Genomic DNA, 27,433 nt, shown 5'->3' with positions numbered 1-27,433 from the left:
ATCAGTTTTAAGACTAAGGTGCTTAGTCTGCAAATAAATGAAGTCTAAGAGGTGATTTTAGGCAAGAAGAAGACCAATCAAGTAGAAACTTACATGGGTAGTATTAGCTTAAATCAAATGGCTGGTGAGATAAGGTGGTATTGAACATCCTGTAGAGAATCTTGCTGGGCATTTGACTTCATCAACGTTTAGTTGTATCACAGGTCATGCTCTTTTTATGGCTTTTCTTGTAGGTATGATACAACCTTGGGGGATTGACACTGAACATTCTCTAGTTCCTTAGCATCCATTTCATCTGGAGACATTTCAATATCATACCAGAGTCTGAATGTAGGCAGACTAGTGCCTCATAGAGTTTCCTTACTGCACAGAGCTTCTTGGTGGTAATATTCCTCTTGATGAGCCCAAGGGCCCAGCTTGCTTTTGCAGCTTGAGCTTTTGTAAGGTTATGAAACTTAAGCTCCCTGCCTATAATAACATCTGAGTTTTTTTTTTTCTTCAGTCACCACCCTGAGTTGGTGATTCCCAGTAGTGTATGATGTTTTTTTTCTTTGGGTAAACATGAAGAACTTTACATTTAGATGCATTGAACTGCAGGCCTTAGTTTTCAGACCATCTTGAAAACATGGTAAAATCTACCTAAACTGTTAAGGACTTTTTGGTACGTATGGCATGCCCTAGTAGCTTACAGTTATCTGCATTATTTAATGAGGTTAGTTTCCATCAAGTGACCCTTGTGAAATCCACGCTGACTTATACTGAGTAACTGGCTGAAATCAAGACAATTGGATTATGCATAATTTATCATGATTTCCAGAACATTTCAAAGTAAGGCTGATATGATGGTTTTTTCCTGGCTAGGTCTGTTTATCCCTACTTAAAAATGGACTTGACATTGGAAAGTTTTCAGTCACTAAGGAGGACTTTTTAAGTTAATTTCATTCTGCAATAACAATAGGTTCCAATATAAATCGGGCTATTTCTTTGAATAATTGTGGGTGAATATTATCTGGCCCAGCATCTTTGTTCTCATCAAGCTTCTTGGTCCTTAAATAGTTATAACTGAGATAGATATAGATGTATGAATTGGCTTATCTGAGAAATTTTTACTGAAGCATATCATTCAGCATATTAGTGATATCTTTAGGGTCAGTTATTGTAGTGCAGTCCTCTGTTGAGATAAGAGATTTCTTATCTCAGGGTTTATATAAGATATATAGTGTCAAAATTACTTGGTATTTGTTTTTGATACATCAGCAATTGACTCTTCTTGCTCTTTTACTTACTTTTCTGGTGATGTTTATCAACTTATTTGAGAACTTTTTGTAACTGTTATAATGACTATTGCACTTGCATTTTGTATACTTTCTCAACACTCTTTTATCTTCTAGATGCTTTATTTACTTTGTGCAGAATGTGGGGAAGGGTCTTTGGGACAACTGAAGAGTATTCTTTAGTGCACTTTTTTTTTGTAAAAGTTCCTTTCACCTTACTATTTATATTGTGGCTGACTTGCATTTTGGTTAAAATGCAGATGTGGTCACTGCTACCAAATAGGGGTTGGCACCATTTTTGTTTTGGCTGGAACAGAAACAGTAAAAACAGTAATTGAAAAACAGAAACAGAAACGAAGGAAAAAAGAAACTGTTTCCTTTTTTCGTTTTTACCAAAAAACAGAAATGGCCTGTTTTTATTAAAAAGAAACTGCCATTTTAGCAGATATATCCGTTTTTTCCCAGGCACTGCAAGGTGCATGCATGTAATTTCACTTAACTCCAGGTAAGTGTAGAACCAGTCAGTCCAAAATTCTAGTGGATCAGAATTATTTTCCTGATCTTTGTCTCTTTCTCAAGAAGACTGTGTCTCCTTCATATGCCCTGATAATCTTTGCTGCTATGTGGGCAGTGCTTATATTTATAGCATTTTGACTTAAACAGTTCATCCACAGCCAAGTTGTGTTTAGAAACTAAAAAAACAAGCTGTCTTCTTCATTGGGAGTCAAAAAACAGTCAGTGATGTATTTTGGTTAGTCTCTGTCTTGATAGGAAGGACGTCAATTTGGAAAGAGTTCAACTGGAATTTAGTGAGTCCTTCAGTACTTCTCTGCTGGGATATGAACTGCTGGAAAAGAATGACCTGACGAGCTGAATATCTGTTTTTAATTGCTAATCTTTTCATAAATTGCAGGGTAAAAAAGCCAGATCTTGTGTAGAGTAGCATATCAAACCTAGGACTGGTAAAAAAAATCCCATGAGCTGAATAGCCAATAATTCTTTCAGGGTATTGACTGACTCAGTCATAGCACTAGTATCCAGTGTCTGACAAAGCAATTGCAATCCTTTAACCATCAATTCAACTTTGCATACAGAAACATAATAATACCCACTAGCTATCACCATTGCCTGTTAAACAGGCAAAGAAACCTTATAACAGCTTCCACAGTGGACCACTCATTGCTTGGAAGTGAAGTGAAGTTTGAGCTCTGATTTTACCATCACGAATGTTTCTATTTAAGAAGTTACACAATGGCTCTACTGGGTACAATACATTTCTATCATGGTAAGGGTTCTGTTACATCCAACTTTTGTAGCATGTTTGACTATCAACATCATTAATGCAGTCTGTATATCCAGTTTCTTCAATGTCATTGTCTCCTGTGTATTTATATATGTATATTTTCTTCCTGAAAATGTATTCATAATTTTTTTTGAAAATTGAAACCCTGGGATTTTCTGGCCTGAAAAAAAATGATCTAGATAAATCACAAGTTTTTGAGAAAATTCATTTAAAGTCTTAATTTTGAAAAAAAAATCATGTGAGTGACACCATATTTATATATGTTTCATAGGCATAAATTACATCATTCCCCCCATCAAGAATGGTACTAGTATATCTGAGGCATGCAAGATTACACAAGATGACAAATGACCCTGAACAGTTAAGAAGAAGTCATGGAATAAGAAACAGCAAACAATAACATTGAATTCCAAAGGAAAATTTTGCACTGAAAAACTATTGTTAGAACACGTAGTGAAATTACAATCGAATGAAGGAACGTGTTAGTTTAGCGTGCGTGAGTCCGTGAAGGATGAATGGTAAAAGAAATTAAGTTCATGCCAAAATTACTTAATCCAATCAAAATTGCTGATTTTTCACCATACAAGGAAAAAGTATTATCTTAGTATCTGTAAAGATACACAGAAAGGAGAAAACGAATTCACAACTGAATTTCTTCAACCAACCCTGAAATGCACTGAATTTACTTTGGATTTTTGGAATGAATTTATTTATTTTTGGATCTGGGAAGGATAAACAGGAAAGAGCAGTTCAATTTATAGCAGAAAAAAAGCATACAAGTCATGTAACATTTATATACATTTAAAGAATAAAAATTACGTAATTTTTTCCCTTGGGGTGGATATTGGTAATTATTTTTAATATCTATGACACATACTAAATTATAAAAGATGACAAATGACTCTAAACAGCTAAAGAAAAAGGTATGGAACAAGAAAAAGTGAAAATAATGTTGAATTACAAACAAAAATGTGACTAAAACTTAAGAATAACATGATAATTGTGCTAATGTGTAATTTAGATATTTCAGAAATTATAATGGAATAAGGAACGTGTTATTGTGGCGTCTGTAATGGATAAACAGGAAGAAGGAATTGAATTCATGTCATAGTCTGGAATGACTGATTTGCCACCCTTTGATTTAAAACCAAGAATAGAACGTTGATAATGCCAATGCATAATTTAGATTTATCAGAGGGTATAGGCATTGGAACATTCCCTATTGTTGCTGAATTATGTAGCTACGCCATTAAAGCAAAAATATAATAAAATGACCAGGGAAAAACTGAAAAAGAAGTTTTTTTGGTATATGTTATGCCATTCGAAATTACAGATGATTTCGAATGAATCCGAACAACTAAAGCAAAATGAATGGAAATATGTTTTAGTTAATAATGTACAAAAATGAAGCACAAACAAGATTTGCGGCTAGAAGACATGTAACAGCAAGCAGTGCAACGAAGCCTAAATGAAAACAATGGCCAGCAAAATCTACAGTTAGAATAAAAGTGACAGGGACTATCACATCAAATTGTAAATGAATTTCATGATTAAAAGAGAAGCAACAATGAAAATAACATCAAATCCCAGAAGGAAATAAATCCTATAAAATGGTTGATTAACAGGAAGGAGGAATTGAATGAGCGCAAGAAATTCTTAATTAAATTGAAATTGCTTATTTGACACTAACGAATAGCTTTAAACTAAAAAATAACGCTATTATTATTAATTAAAGAATCAAAATAATTCCCTGATCTTAAATTTCTTTGATTGGAAGCTCCTTCTCCTTGATATAAATTTTCTGAAGAGACGAATTTCACCTTGCGTGCTTGGGTTTTGTTTTGATTCAAGATTATCAAGAATCCAGAGTTTTCATTAAAATTTCATTGTTAACTTTTCATTTCAATCAGCAATACTTGTTATATAGACTTGTTTTGCCTGACTTTCTGATGCCGGTATTGATTGCTTACGAAAAAGGTGCCTGCTTATCAATTGTCTTTACTGTGGCGAATAAGATAGAAATGAATAAAATCATTTATAGACAAAAGAATTCAAGCATGCAAAGAATTTCCGAGGTATTTGTTGAAAGTTTGCTTCGGGGAAGAAGAAGCAACTCCAAAAATACAGCATAAAATGTAAAAAGTAAGTAGTTTTAGTGAGAAAATTTGGTCAGGGTTGTTGGTGATAATGAGGTCTAACAGTGAGGGCTTCTGTAAATGTCTAAAATGGTTTGCTGGTTTACAGTCTGGGTTAGGAAGTTGTCATCAAGGGTGTTTGTTGGGATAGAAGGGGACTATTCTGTGCAAAAAACCCTGAGCCATCCATCTGCCTAACCTTAGGCGTGTTAAAGTCTCGAAAGAGAAACATGTTAGAATGCTTCCTACTATTTGGGATATCAATGAAATCAGATATGGTAAGGCGTGAAAAAAATTGATCAGAAGCAGAAAGACTATGATATAAACCATCGAACATAAACGACTCAAGACTAAAATGAAGATTGACACACAAATTTTCAACCAAACTACTGCTAGAATCTAGCTCTTTTAGCTTTCGGTCCTTTGTTGCAGTAAATCACGACTCCTCTCTGATAGAGCAGGTAATGCAGATTACTCCACAGACTGTATCCAGGAATCCAGGAAAACTCTAAAAAATGGAATTTTGATACCAATAGCTACATCAAAAGGATTGCATTTTAATGCTGATATATAAGTTTCATCAAGTTTAGTCTTAACCATCAAAGTGTTTTTTTTTAGAAAATAGGGGGAAACACTCCCTAAAAGTCATAGAATCTTAACGAAAATCACACCATCAGATTCAGCGTATCAGAGAACCCTGCTGTAGAAGTTTCAAGCTCCTACCTACAAAAATGTGGTATTTTGTATTTTTTGCCAGAAGGCAGATCACGGATGCGTGTTTATTTTTTTTTTTTTCCAGGGGTGATCGTATCGACCCGGTTGTCCTAGAATGTTGCAAGAGGGCTCATTCTAACGGAAATGAAAAGTTCTAGTGCCCTTTTTAAGTGACCAAAAAAATTGGAGGGCAACTAGGCCCCCTCCCACGCTAATTATTATGTCATTGGGGACGACTTACTCCCCCACAGTCCCCGTGGGAGGGGCAACAAGTTACAAACTTTGACCAGTGCTTACATATAGTAATGGTTATTGGGAAGTGTACAGGCGTTTTCAGGAGGATTTTTTTGGTTAGGGGGAGGGGTTGAGAAGAGGGGGATATGCTGGGGGAACTTTCCATCGAGAATTTGTCATGGGGGAAGAAAATTTCCATGAAGGGAGCGCAGGATTTACTAGCATTATTTAAAAAACAATGAAAAAATAAATATGAAATTTTTTTTTCAGCTGGAAGTAAGGAACAGCATTAAAACTTAAAACAAACAGAAATTATTACCCATATGAGGGGCTCACCTCCTCCTAATACCTCGCTCCTTACGCTAAAGTAGTTTTAGTAATTTCAACTATTTATTCTACGGCTTTTGTGATTCATGGGTCATTCTTAATGAATTGGGACAAAATTTAAGCTTTAGTGTAAAGAACGAGGTACTGACGAGGGGGCGAACCCCCTCATATATGTAATAAAAACATGAGAATACAAAAGTTCTTTACCTAATCTAATTTACAAGTTACGTAAATCTTTTACTAATAAAAAGATTCGTATAAAATTAAAAGTTCTAGTTGCCTTTTTAACTAACCAAAAAATCGGAGGGTAGCTAGGCTTCCTCCCCCGCTCTTTTTTCTCAAAATCATTCGATCAAAATTATTAGAAAGCCATTTAGCAAAAAAAAAAATATATGCAAATTTCGTTTTAATTATTCCTCTGCGAAGAGCCAAAATCAAAACATGCATTGATTCAAAAACGTTCAGAAATTAAATAAAAAACAAGTTTTTTTTAACTGAAAATAAGGAGCGACATTAAAACTTAAAACGAACAGAAATTACTTTGTATATGAAAGAGGCTGCTTCCTCATCAACGCCCCGCTCTTTACGCTAAAGTTTTTTACTGTTTTAAAAAGAAGAATTGAGAGAAAGAGTCAAACTTTAGCGTAAAGAGCCTCTTTGATGCAGCCTCTCGTTGATGAGGAAGTAGCCTCTTTCATATACGAAGTAATTTCTGTTCGTTTTAAGTTTTAATGTCGCTCCTTACTTTCAGTTAAAAAAACTTGTTTTTTTTATTTAATATCTATAAGAATAGGTTGCTAGATGTAAATAAAACTTGGTGGGAAGCAAGAGCTTTTGTCCTACTTGTGCTTTTTTTTGGACTCCTTTGCTTATTCTACCTTTAGGTCATGTAATTACGACACCTGCTACAAGGGGATGTTTAGTTTCAGCACAGCTTGGTGAAAAGTTTACCAGGTGTGCCTTTTCGGGTTCCAAACAGGATCTGATCTCTTGTAGAGGGATTATCTCTCAGTTTTCGTCATAGGTAAATCTAGCAAAATAGTCTGTTCAATCCCATCCACAGTTAAAGAGAGGCAAATTAATAATATCCTAGGCTTTCTCTTTGGGTGTCCAGGACCAGTCTGGCATTTGCAGATGGGGGGGGGGAGGTTCATTTTCGTTATTTAGATATATACCAAAAGGGTGCATTTGATGTCAATAAAGCTCTCTCTAAGAAACTTATTGGTTCTGATTATGCCTTTAAGAGTGCAAGATTGATTTGACCTTTGTAGGGGAGAAGAAAGAAGGGAATCTGAATTCTTGTTATAGGCATATATACCAGAATGGGACATTGAGTTCAAACTTGACAGGAATTAAGAGGCAGCCTCAAACGATTATCTTTTCTTATGGTCTATATTTGATCCAACCTCTTGAGCTGTATGGAGGGGGATATCAAATTTTTTCATCAGTTTAATTAGCAATTGAGCTAGAGAAATTTATTCAACACAACCTGGCCGACAACTACAGTTGTGGTGTCAGGTCCCCATGCTTGATCTCACATCTGTTAGGGAAGAGCTATACTCATGTCATTGACATCCATATAAAGGGCCTATTCTTAGTCAATTAAAGATGGTAAGAATTAACAGCTAATCGTTTGTTGCGCATTTAGATGGTTCCAATCCGATATGAAAGCTTCGTCTCTTTCGTTGCTCTGCAACTATGAACCAGGGGACTCAGCTGCTGCGGCACATTTGGAGAAACTTCGAAAGGACTTCATACCAAAGTTTTAGCTTTTACTACTACGAAAACCTCCCCCTATTCCCTGGTCCGGATTTTATTGCAAATAAATTAGAATTTTTATTAGAATAAATTATGCATTATATTGTAACTGAAAATTACCATCGGAATTGCTATTAAGTATGGTACGTTTTACTGGACATTCATTTATATCCCTTTTGCCGAAAAAAATATTGAACTTGAAAAACTATGAAGCTTAATCATGTGAAATACAGAGGAAGGGCAGGGACATAGGTGTAGTAAAAAAAAAATGTTGAATCGAATTTATAGCTATCACGACGCGTTAACGACATGGGTCAGTGAACATAAAGGTGTTGTTCTATGAAACTTGATTAAAAATAGAGAACAGATCTATAAGATATAATATTAATTTTAAAATTTGGCAATGAGGTGTTAAGTGTTATTCTGTATAAATTAATTGGCTCAATCACAATATATGCGTCGTTAAGGAGAGGCTTAAGATGCTTGAGCGACCTTGAATAGTTCTACTAAATAGCCTATAAAGTGGAAAGAGAAATACCAGACGCTTCAGGTTAGACTGAGCAAGACTGTAAACAAAAAATTACTTAACATTTTTTTTGGATCTCGTGGGTGGTAGCCGTCGGAGGAACTTCGAATTATACAAGACTATCTTACCTGCCGCGCGTTGCTGCAATCTCAAATGAAAGGAAATTCAAGAAACCCTCCAGGAAAATTATTCTTCCGTGGAAAATTCTTCTCCTCGGAAAATTCCCCCCCCCCCCGTTTATCAATAATGATCGTATTTTTAAACTTAAAAGTATTTTGAAAAAATAGATTAGGATTATAAACTTTCGTTTTACCACATCAATGCTAACTATTTTAATTATTTGTGTTGATGGGCCTCTAATTTCAGTCAGCGCGAAAATAAATTGAAAAATTAATATGGTCTGAATGAGAGGGGGATTTTGTATCTAAAATCTTCACAAGAGGTACTTAAAACTTTTTAAAGTTTCTTACCAAGCGGATGAACATTGTAGTACTGCATACAGCACGCACATACAGACAGACATACAACTGATTATGTATTCAAGCTAGCGCTATTTTGAGCCAATCAGATTTTTCACAGAATTCTTAGTGTGAACGGGCCTCTTAGGCCATGCTTATCAGGATTTTTCATAGAATTTCTGATTGAGTTATGCTAAACCTTGTAAACCTTATAGAGAAAAAATTGCAAACAAAAATAAGTAGTCAATGGAAAAGCCGAATAATAAAGAAGTGAAGTATGATGGGGAACTCGTCAGAGCTAAAGAATATCTGTGTGACATGAGAAGCAAGGACTACATGAGGTCTGAGATAAAGACCTATACATTGGATAATTCCGGTATTAGTTGATTTCTGGTGTTTAAATTATTCATTGTGAATGACAAAATATTATAACTAGCATCAGTTAATACTGGGTTTCGGAATAGACTGAATCTTAGTGTTTGTAAAATCTTATTGTGAATGGGCCTTAAAGGGAACTGTCAAGGCTAACTATAATAGCTTAAAAAATGAAGATTTGCCCTTTGTTGATAAATATTGTATTCCTTTTTTAAACATATCATACACTCTTCCTAGGAGGCCTTAAACACACTTGGAAGGACTCTACGCCTGTTAATATTAACACGAGTATAGATATATATTTGCTTTCTTGCCTCTTCGCAGGGGTGGGATACTCTTTTTGGCGCTCGACCAAAAAGAAAACATTTGTAATTGGGATCGCCCTCCGTAGCTCTGAAAAAAAGATGCTCTTAGGAAAAATAGAAATTCTTCTGATGCCTCACTCCTCCCTCCAAGACCCAGCTTTGTTCCCGCTAATGATCGCGTGTGTGAAATATTACGTGAAGCAATCTGTTTTGTAATAATGGGAAAAAATAATCCTGTTTTCAGTCAAAGAATGCACCAGGAAACTCTTTTTAACTCTAGTTTATTTCTGGCAAATAAAATGTTTGACTTATAATCTGTTTATTATTTTAGTATTGTTATGAGGATTTGTGAAATCTATCTAAAAGTATAAAAGTGTCGTAAGGATGCCATCGATAGCCGACAAAAAGGACGAGGAATCCCAAATAGAAGCCTACAAAGACGAACAAGATGTGAAGGTACTCAATGGAAAACCCGAAGTGAAAGTAAGTTTATTTGTTTTAGTTCTTTTCTGCCAACATTTTTATGAAAAGCTTCCTTCCTACTTGATAAGAGTCAGATATTGAAAAAGAGAAAGAAATTATTTTTCATCAGGATTGTTTGTTTGATTCATTCTTTTTTTGCTTATGTATCCTTTATTAACGAGTTATTTTTGCCATGAAGCTCAATGGTCGGTTCCAGGAAGTTCTTTTAATGCAACGAGTGGATTCTTTAGTTCCCATAAGGCCCAAAGGTGCAATTTGTTGGGTCAAGAATTAAGCTAGAATGACATTATGGATAGCTAAATGAGGAAATGAAATGGGCGTGGTGTTTATTGTGCTTCATGTATTGCTGCAGTTTTATAAATTTAGTCTTGCTTGAAAGAGGTTCTAGGTTGAAATATTTGAAAATGTCTGGGATTAACCGAAGATCTCCAAAGCTAGGAATATCTTCTCTTCATTCTGTCTCTAATCGACGTCCGCATCCAATTTCATTGCCTAGCCAAGGGCTTGATAATTTTCAGACTCAAGTTTCAAGTCCATTAAGTCCAACACTTCCTCCTTTTTTGATATCTCAACCTTCGGTTGATGTTGATAATAATGATTGTTCACCTTTTATTAGCAGATATCAGGGATTACTGTCACCAGTTTCTGCTACCAATTCTACATACTCTATGCGTTCGATTTGGGACGAAGTTGCATCAAGAATGCAATTACAACCTTCAACAACAAGGATTTCAAGGTCTTTGAATCCATCCCCGAACAGGGAACAACTTTCGCCTTTTCAAAGACCTCTCTCAAACGAGCCTCCATTGCGAGGAATTTTAATTAACTCAGGAGCCGGTTCGCCAAGAAGCCCCAATCGAAGATCCCCTTGTATTGATAGACCTGACAGAGTGCCTCTGTGGACCTTCGATGCTATTTCTGCTTCTGATGGCGATATTCCTGTCTCGAGACGTCGCTCTGTCGTTTCTCTTAATATTGCTATGTCAGGAGCAGATTATTCTAGGAGAAATTCGTCTCCTAAATGGTCTCGAGAGCCTTCAAGGTCAAGTTTCTCTGGTAGTCCGGATCCATGGAAGAAATTAAATAATTCAAGACGATCCAGCTTGAAGAGTCCTTCTAGATGCTCAGCTGCAGGAAATGATATTAGAGTGAATGATAGATCTGTAACTAAACCTATTTCATCTAATCCTTGTAGTGATGAAAATAGTGCCAGGTCCAGTTTCAAAAGAAGCAAGAAGGTTGACGTAAAAACCCCTGAAATAGTGAAGGTAAACTATATTTCTTTTCTTTTATTAAGTGCAATCTGGACACTGTTTATGGGAAAACCTTTTACTCCCGTGAGGTTGGATTGAAAGGATAAAATTTTATGAAACCGTTTACTGCAATGAACTGTAATGCTTGGCGGTCCTTCCTAAGACTAAATAGAACCCTTAGTAAATAGTAAACGAACATCTGAAAATATTTTATGCACTACCGCTAAAGTCCATGATTCAGTTAATGCATGAATTGATTACTTGTGATTTTATGAAATGAGAGGGCGTTTTAGTTAACGTTTATAAAAGAGATTCTTGATTAGAAATTAACTAGATGCTTAATAAAATGATGATTATATGAAAAAACATCTTTTTATATCAGGACGTGTTTTTATATCATTGACTATGCTATAATTTTATACAAAAGGACTAATAAGTAAACATTCGAAGAAAGTTAGACTTGTAATACATTGTTTGGTTCGGAATCTTACGGATATTTTGATCAATTGAAGACCAGAAATTAAAATTAAAGACAAAGATTCTTTTTCAAATGAAAGTAAAGAGTGGCATTAAAACTGAAAAGAAGCAAAAATTATACCGTACTAGGGAGGTTCCGGCCCCCTTAACATACCATCGTTCACGTTAAAGTTTAAGTTTTTCCACCCATGCTTCAAGACCGAATTGTCTAAGTTGAGAAAAATGTAATCTAAAATCCATTTACTTTTTTTAATATGCCTGGAAAATGGAAGAATTTATTGATTTGCGTTTGCTTAGTCAACGAAATTTTCAGTTCAAGTGTTTTGAAAAATCGGTAAATATATATATATAAATATATATATATATATATATATATATATATATATATATATATATATATATATATATATATATATATATATATATATATATATCATGAAAAGAGAAATCACCAATGCAACAGCACAAAAAGAAAAAAAAAAGAAAAAAGAAAAAAAAAAGAAAAAAAAAAAAAGAGAGAGACAGAAGGAGAAAAGGAAGACTGTTTTCCTAAATTAGTGATTAATATAGACCAGCACTTGAATGAGGCCTTAACCCTACTCATCCATACAATCGCATAGGTCAAACAGCATAGCCATACACAATCAACCATAAAGAATAATCCATGGACAGGCAGTCATGTCGTCAATAAGTATAAGTCGTCATTTACCAAACAATAGAAAAAATAATAAAGACAAATAATTCAGAGGCAACAACCCAACACAAGGGCTCTTCAGGAGAATACACTGGCCTATATAGGGTTTCGCCACTTTAAATTCTCTACCCAGCCAAGTGTTGTGGCTACCACAGAATATCCATGGCATCCCCGTGTCAGGTATCACCCCCAAAATACATGCCTATGAAAGAAAAAAAAAACAGCAAATGTAAAACAACCAAGTAACACCAAAACAAGCTTATCCTGTTAATATATCCCTCTTTTTAGCAACAATAGGTAAACTAAATATAATAAATTTTACCAAATCACAAATATTAACACATTGCAAAAAACCTGAATGAACTAAACAATTATAGAATTCATCTTTACCATGTGGCTAATTTAAAAAAAAAAATCCGCTCAATTAGAAACACAATTCAAAATAAATGGCGCTGCAACAACATTTCTCGAACCTCCGAAATTAGTTGAAAATTTCTTTATAAATTTCAACGGTTTTTTTTTTTTGGTATTCTAAAATCCTATCACTTAAGGCCTACTTAAAGTTAGGCGTAAAAAGTAGGGGGACGGGGACATGGTGGCACCCTTCACATATATGATGATATCCGTTCGTTTTGAGCTTTTTCTATATCGATCTTTCCTTTCATTAGTTAAATCTCCCCCCTCCCGCTGGAGAATATAGAGGTTGAGAACTCAAAAGGCTCAATTAGGACACAAACTGTTACTTCCCGTCAAGTTCGGCTGAAATTTCGCAACATCTTTAGGTAGATCCGAGAATAATAGGATTCCAAGATAATCCACATGCTTCCCCTCTCCCAGCAATGCGCGAGATTACAGTTATACTTCTTTCAGTCTAGTTCAGACTTATTATGAATCAACCATTTAAAAAATAATTGGTGAATAAAACACTTATACTGCGTAAACCGCATACCACAAATAAACCACATAGCTAATAACCATATTTCTTGTACTCTCAAATGGTTTTTGTAATACAGCCGCCAAACTTTACCATAAATAGGAGTTCAGATGATAGTGCAACACTGCCCTCTTACTTGCACGGGATAATTTCTGATCGTTTTAATTTGCCATGTCGCGGTATTATTTTCAATCCACTTATAGTTGTCAAAACTCCAAGATGACACCTTTAAAAGAACTCTTACCAATCGTTAATGTAAAGTAAAAAGCTTCACGATTTGTTGATTCATTGAAGCTCCATCTTAATAGGTGTAGTAACAGTCTTAAGGATACACCTAAGACGTATCCTTACAGGTATCCTTACTTGTATCCTAAACACCTGAGGATACACAAGGGAAGCTGATGCATAAATTGCAGGGAGGATGTATCGCCTTGTCTTAATTCATATAAAAGACAATTACAAGACAATATGAACAAAAACACAATTTAATATGACGCTTTTTGTAGCTAGAGCCTATTAAAACAAAACTTCCCTGTAGTATTCCCTTATTGAAATAAACTTCTAAAAAATATTTTCCAGAAAAAGCCTTTCGAAGAAAAGTAAAGAGTTATATTAAAACCTAAAACAATCAGACATAAAGCCATGGAATAAATCAAACTAAAAACGATCGAAAATACTATGAGTAAATAAATGAAACCCAACACGAAAAGAATTGAAATTAAATCATAAGTGTTAAAATAAAATAAAAAATCATTTTCGAAATGGACTAAAAACCAGAAAACAATTTTATTTTTTTGCAAATCTGTGAATATAAGTGAAAACGAGGGGCGGAAAACGGATTGGGCTTTATATAACAAATATATCAAATTGATTTAAGTTATAAATGCACAAATGAAAAAATTCAATGAGCTAAGGGAAAATCAAGTTGTGCAAAGCATAAATCTGTTTTGCGCCCCTTGTTTTCATTTATATCTATGCATTATGGAGAAAAAAATAGTTCTTCTAATTAGTTCATTTTGAAAACGAGTTTTACAATTTTTCTACATTTATTATTTTCAACTTTCTAGTCTTCTCTAAGATTAAAAATTTCTTTAATCTTCTGTAATACAACAAGAGCTAAGAGCTCATATGGCACTTGTGACGAGGCCGAAAGAGCCAAGAGCTCATATGGTATGAACTATAGCAAAATTCTAAGAATCAATAGATTGATTTCAAAGGAAAATCCGAGGCTTAATGCCGGTCGGGATTTAAAATAAGAGCTCTGAGTCACGAGGTCCTTCTAAATATCAAAATTCATTATGATCCGATCACCCACTTGTAAGTTAAAAATATCTCATTATTTCTAATTTTTCCTCTCCCTTTATCCCTCCAGATGGTCGAATTGGAGAAACGACTTTATCAAGTCAATTTGTGCAGCTCCCTGACACGCCTACCAATTTTCATCGTCCTAGCACGTCCAGAAGCACCAAAGCACTGAACACCACCCCCTAACTCCCCCAAAGAGAGTGGATCCGGTACGGTTATGTCAATCATGTATCTAAGACATTTGCTTATTCTACCCACCAAGCTTCATCCCGATCTCTCCCCTCTAAGCGTTTTCTAAGATTTCCGGTTTCCCCTCCAACTCCTCCAATGTCAACAAATCTAGTCGGGATTTGAAATAAGGGCTCTGAGACATAATTTGCTTCTAAATATCAAATTTCATTAAGATCTGGTCACCCGTTCTTAAGTTAAAAATACCTCAATTTTTCTAATTTTTTCAAATTAACACCCCTCAGCACCCTCAAAGAGAATGGATCCGTTCCAATTATGTCAGTCACGTATGTATAGCTTGTGCTTATTGTTTTCATCAAGTTTCATCTCGGTGTCTCCACTCTAAGCGTTTCCAAGATTTCCAGTCTCCAAGATTTCTGTTTCCTCGCTTCAATCCCCTATGTCCAGGGACCCGATTCGAATTAAAAATGGAGCATCTGAGACATAAGATCCTTCTATAAATCAAGTTTCGTTAAGATATGGTCACCCATTCGTAAGATAAAGATACCTCAATTTTCACGTTTTCCATGAATTCTGGAAACGTCGGAAATTGGTCGGAATTTAAAATGAGAGCTCTAAAGCACAAGATTCTTCTAAATATCAAATTTTGTTAAGATCTGATCACCCGTTTTCCCGAATTACTCCCCCCTGGAGGAGGGAATTCCTTCCCTCATCCAACTCCACCAAAGAGAGCGGATTCGGTCCGGTTATGTCAGTCACGTATCTTGGACTTGTGCTTATTCTTACCGCCATGTTTCATCCTGATCTCTCCGCTTTAAGCGTTTTCCAAGATTTCCGGTTCCCCCCAATTCCCCCCCCCCCCCAAAGACACTGGATCCGGTCGGGATTTAAAATAAGAGATCTGAGTTACGAGGTCCTTCTAAATATGAAATTCATTAAGATCCGATCACTCCTTCGTAAGTTAAAAATACCTCATTTTTTCTAATTTTTCAGGATTCATCCTCCCTCCCAACTTCCCCAAAGAGAGCGGATTTGTTCCGGTTATGTCAATCACGTATCTAGGACTTTTTCTTATTTTTCTCACCAAGTTTCATCCCGATCCCTCCACTCTAAGTGTTTTCCAAGATTTTAGGTCCCCCCTCAACTCCCCCCATTGTCACCGGATCCGGTTGGGATTTAAAATAAGAGCTCTGAGATACGATATCCTTCTAAATATCAAATTTCATTAAGATCCGATTACCCGTTCGTAAGTTAAAAATACCTCATTTTTTCTAATCTTTACGATTAACTGCCCCCCCATATGGTCGAATTGTGGAAACGACAACTTCTAATTTAATCTGGTCTGGCTCCTGATACACCTGCCAAATTTCATCGTCCTAGATTACCTGGAAGTGCCTTAACTAGCAAAACCGGGACAGACAGACCGACCGACAGAATTTTCGATCGCTATATGTCACTTGGTAGATACCAAGTGCCATAAAAACTTGACTTTATACTGACAAAAATTTGGAAGTAATTGAAGATTTGGAAGTGGTCGGGAAAGGGCCCACAATTTTATGCGACAAATACAAATAAACAAAATAGAAACTATTATTGTGATCATCTTGCAGTTATCCGAAGTAATGCTGGTAAAATATCGTGTTTTACTTATGGTTCGTCGTAAGTCCGATACTTTATCTTAACATATGAGCAAAACACGTTTCGTCATGTGTTTTGGAATTGATTTTACTTACGCTCAAGGCTTTCAACCTTCAGGGTCTATGATTTCACTCAGAAGATGATTTGTGAAAAATTTTAAGGGGCTAGGAGGAGGATTATACAAGAGGGGAAAATTTGTTCATAAATTATTGTGCTGTAATCGGAAATGCACATAACGATAAACATTTGGGAGCAATTGAACATGTAGAAGTAATTGAAAAATTGCTTTAAATTTAACAAATTTGTGTGACAAAAAATATACATGTCTCAGTCGAAGAAAACGGGCTAAAAATAAACAGATTTAAAAATAATAGATATTACTATGTACTTAAAGATAACACCTAAAACGTCCAGAAATAAATTTTTTGTCTACTCTTAAGAATTTTGTTAAATTAATATCCAATTTAAGAAGAATCTATTTGCCGTTCAAAATATTTAGCTTGAAAAAACATCGATGCATCTTTGACCACCTGTCAGCTTGTCAACCAAAGAAGCGCAAGTTTCAATCAGGTTGCTCTGGGGAAAGGTCTGAATTTAACTTTTTTCAGTTATTCAAGGAAACTTTTACAATAATGGATGTAATGTACGTATCTTACATGTGCTTGAGTTCAATTTTTTTTTACATGCCCTTTTTTTAGCTGAAGCAATATATTTTTACTAAGCAGGGCCCCGAACATTGACTTGTCATGAATAACTGCGTAGGAAGGTTTCAGATTGGAACCTTAAGTCCCTTATCTTTGTTTTCTATGAAAAATTTGCGTAGGTTTGTGTCATGGAAGAAATTCTTCTGGCATCCATGTTATGGTGCCAACTGGGTCTTTATTTTTTTTTACTACTTAATTACTTATATACACTTGTGTCTGAATTGCTGCCTAATTCATACAGTCTTTAGAACGAACCGTTTTCGAATCAGACGAAATCCCTAGACTGTCATTGGCATAATTGCCTTAAGGAGAAATCAGAATTTAAAATACCCATTGAGAATTTCTTACACATTACAATTTGTTGCATTTCATTTCAACCATAACCTGTTTTCATTTTTATGTTAGACCTTTCTGCTGTTCATCAAAAAAGGTCCCATTTATGTCTTTATATGGCTCTTGTTTGATCTTGTACTGCTCACAATAGAACTTTTGTAAGTTTCCACAAAAATGTTCCATACCGGTATTCTTCACAAGGCGCTAGAGAAGTATTTTTGTGGCTACGGCATCAGCTGTTATACCATCTTCTACAGCTATCCAATACCGAACAACCTTGTAAAGAGTGACATAAATTGTTTTTGACCTTCAGCCCCCCTCCCCCAAGGGTCATCTTTGTTTTTCAGATGCTTTTCGTGCTGACTGAAATTAGAGATCCCTGATTAAAATACTTGACAGTCGCTTGCATTATTTTCTGGATATTGATTATCCAGCAACGCCCGACGAATAAGTTAATAATCCTAACTTAGTTTTTTAAATACTTTTGGATTCAAAACATGATTATTATTTTAAGCGTGGGAAATTTTTTCAGGGGAAATTTTCCTTAGGGGCGAATTTTTCTTGAATTTCTTTTTCTTTTGAGGTTTCAGTAGCTAGCCGTGTAAGCTAGCAAATCGTCGCTGAATAGCCATATTTTATAGTATAAAGTTGATGCGCCTAATTGATATGGCTTGCCTATATATGGCTTGCCTTAATATTATAGGTACTGGTTCATCTCCCTCAACCATCTGGTGGCAGTGCTCAGATATTTGGATTGGATGGGTGCTAAACGCTGAGTAGAAACGATAAAATCTGAGTATTGGGTACTAAAACAGTGGTGTTAGTAAAATATTGATTTTATTTTCTGTCGTAAATTTAAATTATTGATGATAAAATTGAAATAGCTATATTTTTCTTAAAAGAAACAACTCGATCGATTTTTTATTCAAATGATCCTAGCTCAAACCGTTTTTTTTTTGTATAGTTATTTAATGTCTGATGAATTCGCATCTTTTTTTAAAAGAAGGTTGATTTGCAACTTCTTATGCTCTTGGTTAATTATCACAACAGTTTTTCCAAATAAAATTCACCAAGGTTAAGTAGTCTTAATTCAAGAGTAGTCTTTCATGCTTGTATCCAGACACGCACACTTATATTTATTTTGGAGAGAGGGTGATATTTAATGTGGGGAGTAACTTGGGAAAAATAGGTGAAGTATAGGGAAAGTATGATAAATTGTGACAATAGATTTCATGCCTGCTTTTATATACTTTAGGTTTGTTGCATGAATATTATAGGAAATAGCTTGCATAACAAATATTCTTTGAAGTTTATTATTTTGTGTCATTGATCCGAAGATCCTTTTCTAATGTAAGCACCCGTATTTCCTATATATATTCCTATAATATTTCCTATTATATATATATATATATATATATATATATATATATATACTAGCTGTTGGGGTGGCGCTTCGCGCCACCCCAACACCTAGTTGGTGGGGGCGCTTCGTCCCCCCCCAAGCCCCCCCGCGCGCGTAAGTCGTTACGCGCCATAATAGTTACGCGCCATTGTAGTTGTGTCCCTATGTCCCACCTGTGAATATAGATATATATATATATATATATATATATATATATATATATATATATATATATATATATATATATATATATATATATATATATATATATATATATATATGGTTTTAACTACGTAAAACTTGCGAATATACAACATTCTTTGCTGTCCCATTGTCTTTGCATATAAATAGATTGTCAGGTTTACCGACTCTTGAACATGCAACATATAATGGTCCATGGGAAAACAATCTGTATTCAGATCTATACCTCATGATTCTAATGATTGCCCTTGAGCTTTGTTGATGGTGATTGCTAATCGACCATTCCCTGTCCCAGTGTCCCGGTCGTCATTTACATCCCCCTGTTTCCCCCGGTGTCCCCGTTGTAGTTGTGTCCCTGTGTCCCGGTCGTCATTTATATTCCCTGTGTCCCGGTCGTCATTTGTATCCCGGTGTCCCGGTCTGTATATACATTCGTTTTTTAGTTTTGTTTTTCTCCTTTATTTTTTTCCTTTTTTTTTCTTTTTTAGCTTATTTAGATTTTTAGATTTTTTAGTTTTTTTATTAGTTTTTAGTTTTTTTTTCTTTTTAGTTTTTTTGTCCCGGTCGTCATTTATATCCCCCTGTTTCCCCCGGTGTCCCCGTTGTAGTTGTGTCCCTGTGTCCCGGTCGTCATTTATATTCCCTGTGTCCCGGTCGTCATTTGTATCCCGGTGTACCGGTCTGTATATACATTCGTTTTTTAGTTTTGTTTTTCTCCTTTATTTTTTTCCTTTTTTTTTCTTTTTTAGTTTATTTAGATTTTTAGATTTTTTATTTTTTTTATTAGTTTTTAGTTTTTTTTTCTTTTTAGTTTTTTTGTAGTTTTTACCTTCTTTTTAGTTTTGTTAATTTTTTTTTTTACTTATGTCCTGGTCGTCATTTATACTCCCTGTGTCCCGGTGCTTTGTTGATTGCTAATCGAACATTCCTTTTGTCCTGGTCGCTTTCTCTTTGAGTGTCGTCATTTATTTTTTTCTTTTTTAGTTCTTTTAGTTTTTACCTTTTTTAGTTTTTTTTAGTTTTTTAGATGAAAATTTTTTTTAGTTTTTTCTTTTTTTCTTTTTAGTTTTTTATTGGTTTTTACCTTTATGTTAGCTTATTTTTCAGTTTTTTCCTTTTTTTTTATTTTTTTTATTTTTTATTTTTTTTAGTTTTTTACCTTTTTTAGTTTTTTTTAGTTTTTTTAGTTTTTTTAGTTTTTTAGCTTTTTTACTTTTTTTATTAGTTTTTAGTTTTTTTGTAGTTTTTGCCTTTTTTTAGTTTTTTCAGTTTTTTTTTAGTTTTTTATTGGTTTTTACCTTTATTTTAGCTTATTTTTCAGTTTTTTCCTTTTTTTTAGTTTTTTTTAGTTTTTAGTTTTTTTAGTTTTTTACCTTTTTTTAGTTTTTTTAGTTTTTTTAAGTTTTTTAGCTTTTTTATTTTTTTTATTAGTTTTTAGTTTTTTTGTAGTTTTTGCCTTTTTTTTAGTTTTTTTAGTTTTTTAGCTTTTTTATTAGTTTTTAGTTTTTTTTGTAGTTTTTGCCTTTTTTTAGTTTTTTTAGTTTTTTAGCTTTTTTATTTTTTTTATTAGTTTTTAGTTTTTTTTGTAGTTTTTGCGTTTTTTTAGTTTTTTCAGTTTTGACGTCACCTGATCCAGTTTTTTCAGGTGACGTCACCTGATCCACGATCCACAGATCCACAGACAACTTATTTTTATATATATAGATAGTTTTTTTTTTTTACTTATGTCCTGGTCGTCATTTATACTCCCTGTGTCCCGGTGCTTTGTTGATTGCTAATCGAACATTCCTTTTGTCCTGGTCGCTTTCTCTTTGAGTTTCGTCATTTATTTTTTTCTTTTTTAGTTCTTTTAGTTTTTACCTTTTTTAGTTTTTTTTAGTTTTTTAGATGAAAATTTTTTTTAGTTTTTTCCTTTTTTTCTTTTTAGTTTTTTATTGGTTTTTACCTTTATTTTAGCTTATTTTTCAGTTTTTTCCTTTTTTTTAGTTTTTTTTTTATTTTTTATTTTTTTTAGTTTTTTACCTTTTTTTAGTTTTTTTTTAGTTTTTTTAGTTTTTTAGCTTTTTTACTTTTTTTATTAGTTTTTAGTTTTTTTTGTAGTTTTTGCCTTTTTTTAGTTTTTTCAGTTTTTTTTTTAGTTTTTTATTGGTTTTTACCTTTATTTTAGCTTATTTTTCAGTTTTTTCCTTTTTTTTAGTTTTTTTTTAGTTTTTAGTTTTTTTAGTTTTTTACCTTTTTTTAGTTTTTTTAGTTTTTTAGCTTTTTTATTTTTTTTATTAGTTTTTAGTTTTTTTTGTAGTTTTTGCCTTTTTTTAGTTTTTTTAGTTTTTTAGCTTTTTTATTAGTTTTTAGTTTTTTTTGTAGTTTTTGCCTTTTTTTAGTTTTTTTAGTTTTTTAGCTTTTTTATTTTTTTTATTAGTTTTTAGTTTTTTTTGTAGTTTTTGCCTTTTTTTAGTTTTTTCAGTTTTGACGTCACCTGATCCAGTTTTTTCAGGTGACGTCACCTGATCCATCCATCCACAGACAGACAGACAACTTATTTTTATATATATAGATATATATATATATATATATTCCTATAATATATATGTATACTATATGTAATATATGTAATAACATATAATATTATATTATATATACATAACAAATATTCTTTGAAGTTTATTATTTTGTATCATTGATCCGAAGATCCTTTTCTAATGTCAGCTCCCGTACAATGTTGATGCTCCTTGATGAATCGTAATTCTTTGGCTTGTTTTTTTTTGGAATTGAACACAAACTGATCTAGAACAACAAACAAAATATGATCTACAAAAGATAATTTTTGTGCTGAATAATATTCTTACAATTATTGACAAGCCGTGAAAAATATTCAACAGAATTTCGTTCTGAAATTCCTATTAACATGGGTTTTGATTTTTACTAGAGAATAAGACGAAAGAAATGAACAATGTGAAAAATCTTAACATTTTATTACTTTATGCTTGAAAAACTACTACTTGTTATACTAGTATGTATTTCTGAAATGTTCTTCAAAATGATATATTTTTTCTTTTAAAAACCTTGTTTTTTACTTTTTGTAATTTCCTGCTTAAATTTCTTCTCATAAATTTAAATAAGAATCTAATTACTATGATATTAAAGATCAAAATCAAAACTTAAAAGTAACAGAAATTGACTTATAAACGGCAGTGGCTACCGCCCCCATGCCCCTTTCTTCATGCAGAAGATCAGCAAGTACTTCCCTATAAGACTTCAAAAATTTAAAACATTTATCCAATAGTTTTATTTACGCAGGTAGCATTATTAGTAAGGGTAACGGGCACAAGTAAAACGTAGAATAATCATGGTACAGGGTGTTTTCTAGGAGGTGAAAAAAAGAGTTTGGAATATTAGGGTAAGTCTTAGAGCTTCAATCAAGACAGTGTTGTTACTTTAAAAGGTTGTGAAGAATATGCTATAAGTTTTCAAGAGGAGTTGTTTTGAGGCTAGTCTTAGGTACTCCTTTGGATGACCGTATATCAACAGTTAGCTGCACGAAAATATGGTTTGATCCAATTGTCTAGGGGCAATAATGAAATAAGGATTAAAATAGCTAGGTCCTCGGTTACGGGTGAAAGATTATGAACTGCCGCACGTGGGGCTTTTTGGCAATTATACTAAAGCTAAGAGAAGTACATCATCGAATTGCCTGCTAAGAGGGCACAATAAAAGATTTAAAGGACGTAGGAAGTTCATAGGTGGGAGTGAAGCTCTAAAGGGAGTGAGGGAGAGGAGGAGTGTGATCACCTGTTTTGGCCTCAGATGGATTGGTGCTGTGATAAGTTTTCATTGTTGTTGTGGCCTATCAATATTTTACAACCTCTGATTTGATATGATTATCTCTGAAAAAGGCATATCAGTCACCATATCTTTCTTGAGAATAATTTGAAATTTTTTATTTCGGTTTAGAAAAAGTATTAAAACTTTTGCTTTCTTAAATAGGTTGAATTTATAGTTTTATTCTCAGCAATATCGGTCACTTTTCTAGAGTATTTACCCTTTTTCTGCAATTGTAGAAGTTTCTTATACTAATAACCTTTGAGCGGTATATTCAGAATTAATAGCGGAACTTGTCCATTATTTGGTGCACATTCGAGAAATGAAGTTTGGTAAATCCTAATGAATTATACCAAATACGATGAAAATTTAATGCTTTGGAAACAAATGTAGACTATATGTTTGCAGACTAGGGGGGGGGGTTAAAGTATAGCGGGTTTGTATGCAAAATGTATTAGCTACAATTATTCAGCATATTATGAAGTAAGAACTGTTTCTACCTTCGCGCTGTCCAAATGCTCTACCCCCTACCCCCTCCCCTCAATGTGAAAATTTATTTCCAATTATATATTTCCCATCTATTTTGTCACTTGCCTTTGTCTGTCTCATGCTAAGCTGAAAGAAATTAGCGAAAAAACCGGTTACTCTCTTGTCTGTAGATCCACATTCTCGAGTGTGCACCAAATAATGCACAAGTATCTTGGTAGCTTTTATTCATTTGGAATCATCAGTAAAAGTGTAGTCTTTTTATGGCACTTGGTAAATACCAAGTGCCATATAGCAATGGCAAATTCTGTCGGTCTGTCGGTCCCGGTTTTGCTAGTTTATGCACTTCCAGATAAGCTAGGACGATGAAATTTGGCAGGCATATCAGGGACCAGACCAGATTAAATTAGAAATAGTCGTTTCCTTGATGCGAACATCCGGAAGGGAGTGGAGGACGGTTAATTCGCAAAAATTAGAAAAACTGAGGTATTTTTAACTTACGAATGGGTGATCGGATCTTAATGAAATTTGATATTTAGAAGGATATCGTGTATCAGAGCTCTTATTTTAATTTCCGACCAGATCTGGTGGCATTGGGGGGAGGGAAGAACCTAAAATCTTAGAAAGTGCTTAGAGTGGAGGGATCGGGATGAAACTTTGTGAGAAAAATAAGCACAAGTCCTAGATACGTGATTAACATAACTGGAAAGTATTCAATCTCTTTGGGGGTGTTGGGGGAGGGTTAATTCTGAATAATTAGAAAAAATGAGGTATTTTTAACTTACGAAGGAGTGATCGGATTTTAATGAAATTTCATATTTAGAAGGACCTGGTAACTCAGATCTCTTATTTTAAATCCCAACTGGATCCAGTTTCATTTGGGGGAGTTGGGGGGCGGAAATCTTGGAAAACGCTCAGAGTGGAGAGATCAGGATGGAACTTGGTGGGAAGAATAAGCACAAGCCCTAGATACGCAATTGACATAACCAGACTGAATCCGCTCTCTTTAGGGGAGTTGGAGGGGGTGTTAATTCGGGAAAATTAGAAAAATTGAGGTACTTTTAACTTAAGAGCGGGTGACCGTTCGTGAGATATTTTTAAATTTGATATTGAGAAGGAACTCATGTCTTAGAGCTCCTATTTTAAATTCCGACCTGATCTGGTGACATTAGGGGGAAACTGGAAATCTTGGAAAACGCTTAAAGTGGAGAGATCGAAATGAAACTTGGTGGTTAGAATGAGCAAATGTCGTAGATACGTGATTGACGTAACCGGACTGGATCCACTCTCTGTGGGGGAGTTGGGGGGTCCAGTGCTTTGGCGAGTTCGGTGCTTCTGGACGTGTTAGTACGATGAAAATTGGTAGGCGTGTCTGGGACTTGCACAAATTGACTTAATAAAGTCCTTTTCCCTGATTCGACAATATGGGGGCTGAAGTGAGAGGACAAATTAGAAAAAATGAGGTATTTTTAACTTACGAGTGGGTGATCGGATCTTAATGAATTTTGATATTTAGAAGGACCTCATGACTCAGAGGTCTTATTTTAAATCCCGACCGGCATTAAGCCTCTGTTCCTTTTAAATTAATCTATTGATTCTTAGTTTTGCTAGAGCTCATACCATATGAGCTCTTTGCTCTTGGCTCTTCCGACCTCGTCGCAAGTGCCATTTGAGCTCTTTGCTCTTGTTATAAGTATGTGTTTTATGCAAAAATTTAGTTTTTTAGAATTTTCATTTCTATTGACAGTGTTCGTTGTTTGCCTACCATTCGTTATCGCGAACTGTTAAAAAAAAGCGAGAACACCAAGTCCTGGGCTTATTTGAGCATTTTGTGGTCTCTGCAACTGATCTGAGGTCTGTGGGAGTGTTAGAAGGGACTAAGGGGTACTAACATTTTAATGCCAGCCTAAGTACTTAATACGCTGGTGGAATTAGTTCAATAATACCTGGTCAACATTACAGTTGTTGTCCCAAGGTATTTTTACTCGATCAGATCTCTTTCTGGGGAAAGCTACATGCTTTCTATGCGCATTCATAAGAATGACTTGTGGAATCTTAATTAGATTTTGTACAGATTCGTAGCTAGAGCTTTTGTTTCGTTTCTGGAGATCTTGAGTTTGACCTGATATAAAACGTCACTTGTGTTGCTCTGCAACTGAGATTCATGGATCACAGGACTTAAACCACCAAGTTTCTAAAACCAGGGACATAATTTTATATTATATATTTTTATTTTATATTTTATAACTGCAAAGTTTCCACTGCTTATAGTTGTGCGTGGAAAAGGAAGCTTGTAATGCTTAATTGTTCTTTTTGTTTGTTTTCGAGGCATGTAACCCCCTCCCCCCCTTCAAAAGAATTTAACCTCGCTTTAGAGCCGAATGATTTGTAAATCAATTTCATGTTGTCTGTCTTGTAAAGCTACATTTTGCCACTTGACTTATTTGAATTATATGCCATTGCTAACCAACGTTATATGAATGAATTACTTGGTTCCACCTCATGTAGCAACATCCTTTTTGCAAATCATTCCCGAGTATTTAAATTTTTCTATAAGACTTGTTGCACAATAGTTTTATTCACTTACCTCTTCAAAACACTTAGCGATAAAACACAAAAGATACATAAAACAGAAAACACAAAAGATACATATTGTCAGTTCCCTTTATATTGTAATGAACATTAGACTTAAAAAACCTTAGAAAAGATCATTCATAGTCTCTTAGACAAAAATTTATTACCTCGTTTTTTTTAGTACTAATTCTTGTTAATACACACACACACATACACATACACATACACACACACACACACACACACACACACACACACACACACACACATATATATATATATATATATATATATATATATATATATATATATATATATATATATATATATATATATATATATATATATATATATATATATATATATATATATATATATATATATATATATATACTCCTTACCTTATCTACTCATTACCATTTCCTTAAAATTTTTCATTCAACTTTTGTTTCCATACTTTCTGTTAATGTCAACTCAGTTAAACTTTACGAGGGAGATATTTTTTTCTTAATGGATTTTAATGGTCTCATGAAAGAGTTTTGAACATACATCAAAACATGGAGTTCGCTTGTTATCCAAGTTTGACGAGGAACAAATTATGCCGGGAAACGTTTTAGATTTTTCAAGCTGAGTTTTGGCATCGCGCATCATAACTTGCCAAGCACTGGACCTTAAATACTTCTGGAAATTCGGATCTTTCTCTCCTCTCTAGTGGCTAGACTGGAATTTTGAATTATGCTGTGATATTTAAGTGATTTTTTCAAGATCTAGCGATGTTTAAAAAACTCTCGACTCAAAGTCTTGTGAGTCCCTCTCTTTTTTCTAGGCCATACTTTTGTTTGAAAAGTTTTTAATTTGATATTTAAAATAGAGATGGATTCATGTATTTATGCGTGAGAGTTGGCTTATGGACAGTGGGGTTTGGGAAACTCTCAGATGGGGGTCCTCTATTTCACAAGACTTTTTTTTATTTCCCCCCTTATTTCCTACAAAACTTCGTGGGGTCTATTCCTGTGCACCTTCTTTCATTGGTAAAAGTGTACATACAAAAACTAACAGCATAGAGTTTGAAGTTCAACACACGTTCTAAGATTAACATAATCCGTATATATATATATATATATATATATATATATATATATATATATATATATATATATATATATATATATATATATATATATATATATATATGTGAACTATCCTTCTTTCCCAAGAAAAATAAAAATAATTGTTGAAATTTTTTCCTATTGTTGCACCTGTAAGTCAATTTTTCATTTCGTTTGTAAGGATTCCTGAATTGTGATTATCTCCTGCACTCTATTAGAAAAATACAAGTGATAATATCGAACAGTTTTAAGTTGATAAAGTCGAAACATAACTGGCATTAGTTGTTGATTTAGTTTTGTGTTTATATAATATATTTTTACATTTAGTTTTGTCTTTTTAATACAGAAAGTTTATTTTTTTTTTTAAATTTAGCTGCATATGAATAAAGAAATCGATTTCGCGGTTAAAGGAGTTTGAATGTG

The 27,433-nt window shown here is 33.9% G+C and overlaps 1 protein-coding gene across 4 annotated transcripts in view; it reads left to right on the top strand.

Annotated features, from left to right (window-relative positions):
* Positions 1 to 27,433, top strand: part of LOC136031850 (ankyrin-2-like) — a 350,415-nt gene that overhangs the window by 8,044 nt on the left and 314,938 nt on the right. For 3 of the 4 annotated variants that reach the window (XM_065711711.1, XM_065711710.1, XM_065711709.1), the window contains exon 2: positions 9,741 to 9,892. In XM_065711711.1, coding sequence (XP_065567783.1) covers positions 9,794 to 9,892 — 99 coding nt within the window. In that variant the 5' untranslated portion in view covers positions 9,741 to 9,793. Of the gene's footprint in view, positions 1 to 9,740; positions 9,893 to 26,553; positions 26,705 to 27,433 lie in introns of those variants that run through there. The other variant, XM_065711713.1, reaches the window with a different exon arrangement.

The sequence above is a fragment of the Artemia franciscana genome, chromosome 10 (genome assembly GCF_032884065.1).
Source record: "Artemia franciscana chromosome 10, ASM3288406v1, whole genome shotgun sequence".
Lineage (NCBI taxonomy): Eukaryota > Metazoa > Arthropoda > Branchiopoda > Anostraca > Artemiidae > Artemia > Artemia franciscana.
This window is presented reverse-complemented; position numbering and strand designations above follow the sequence as displayed.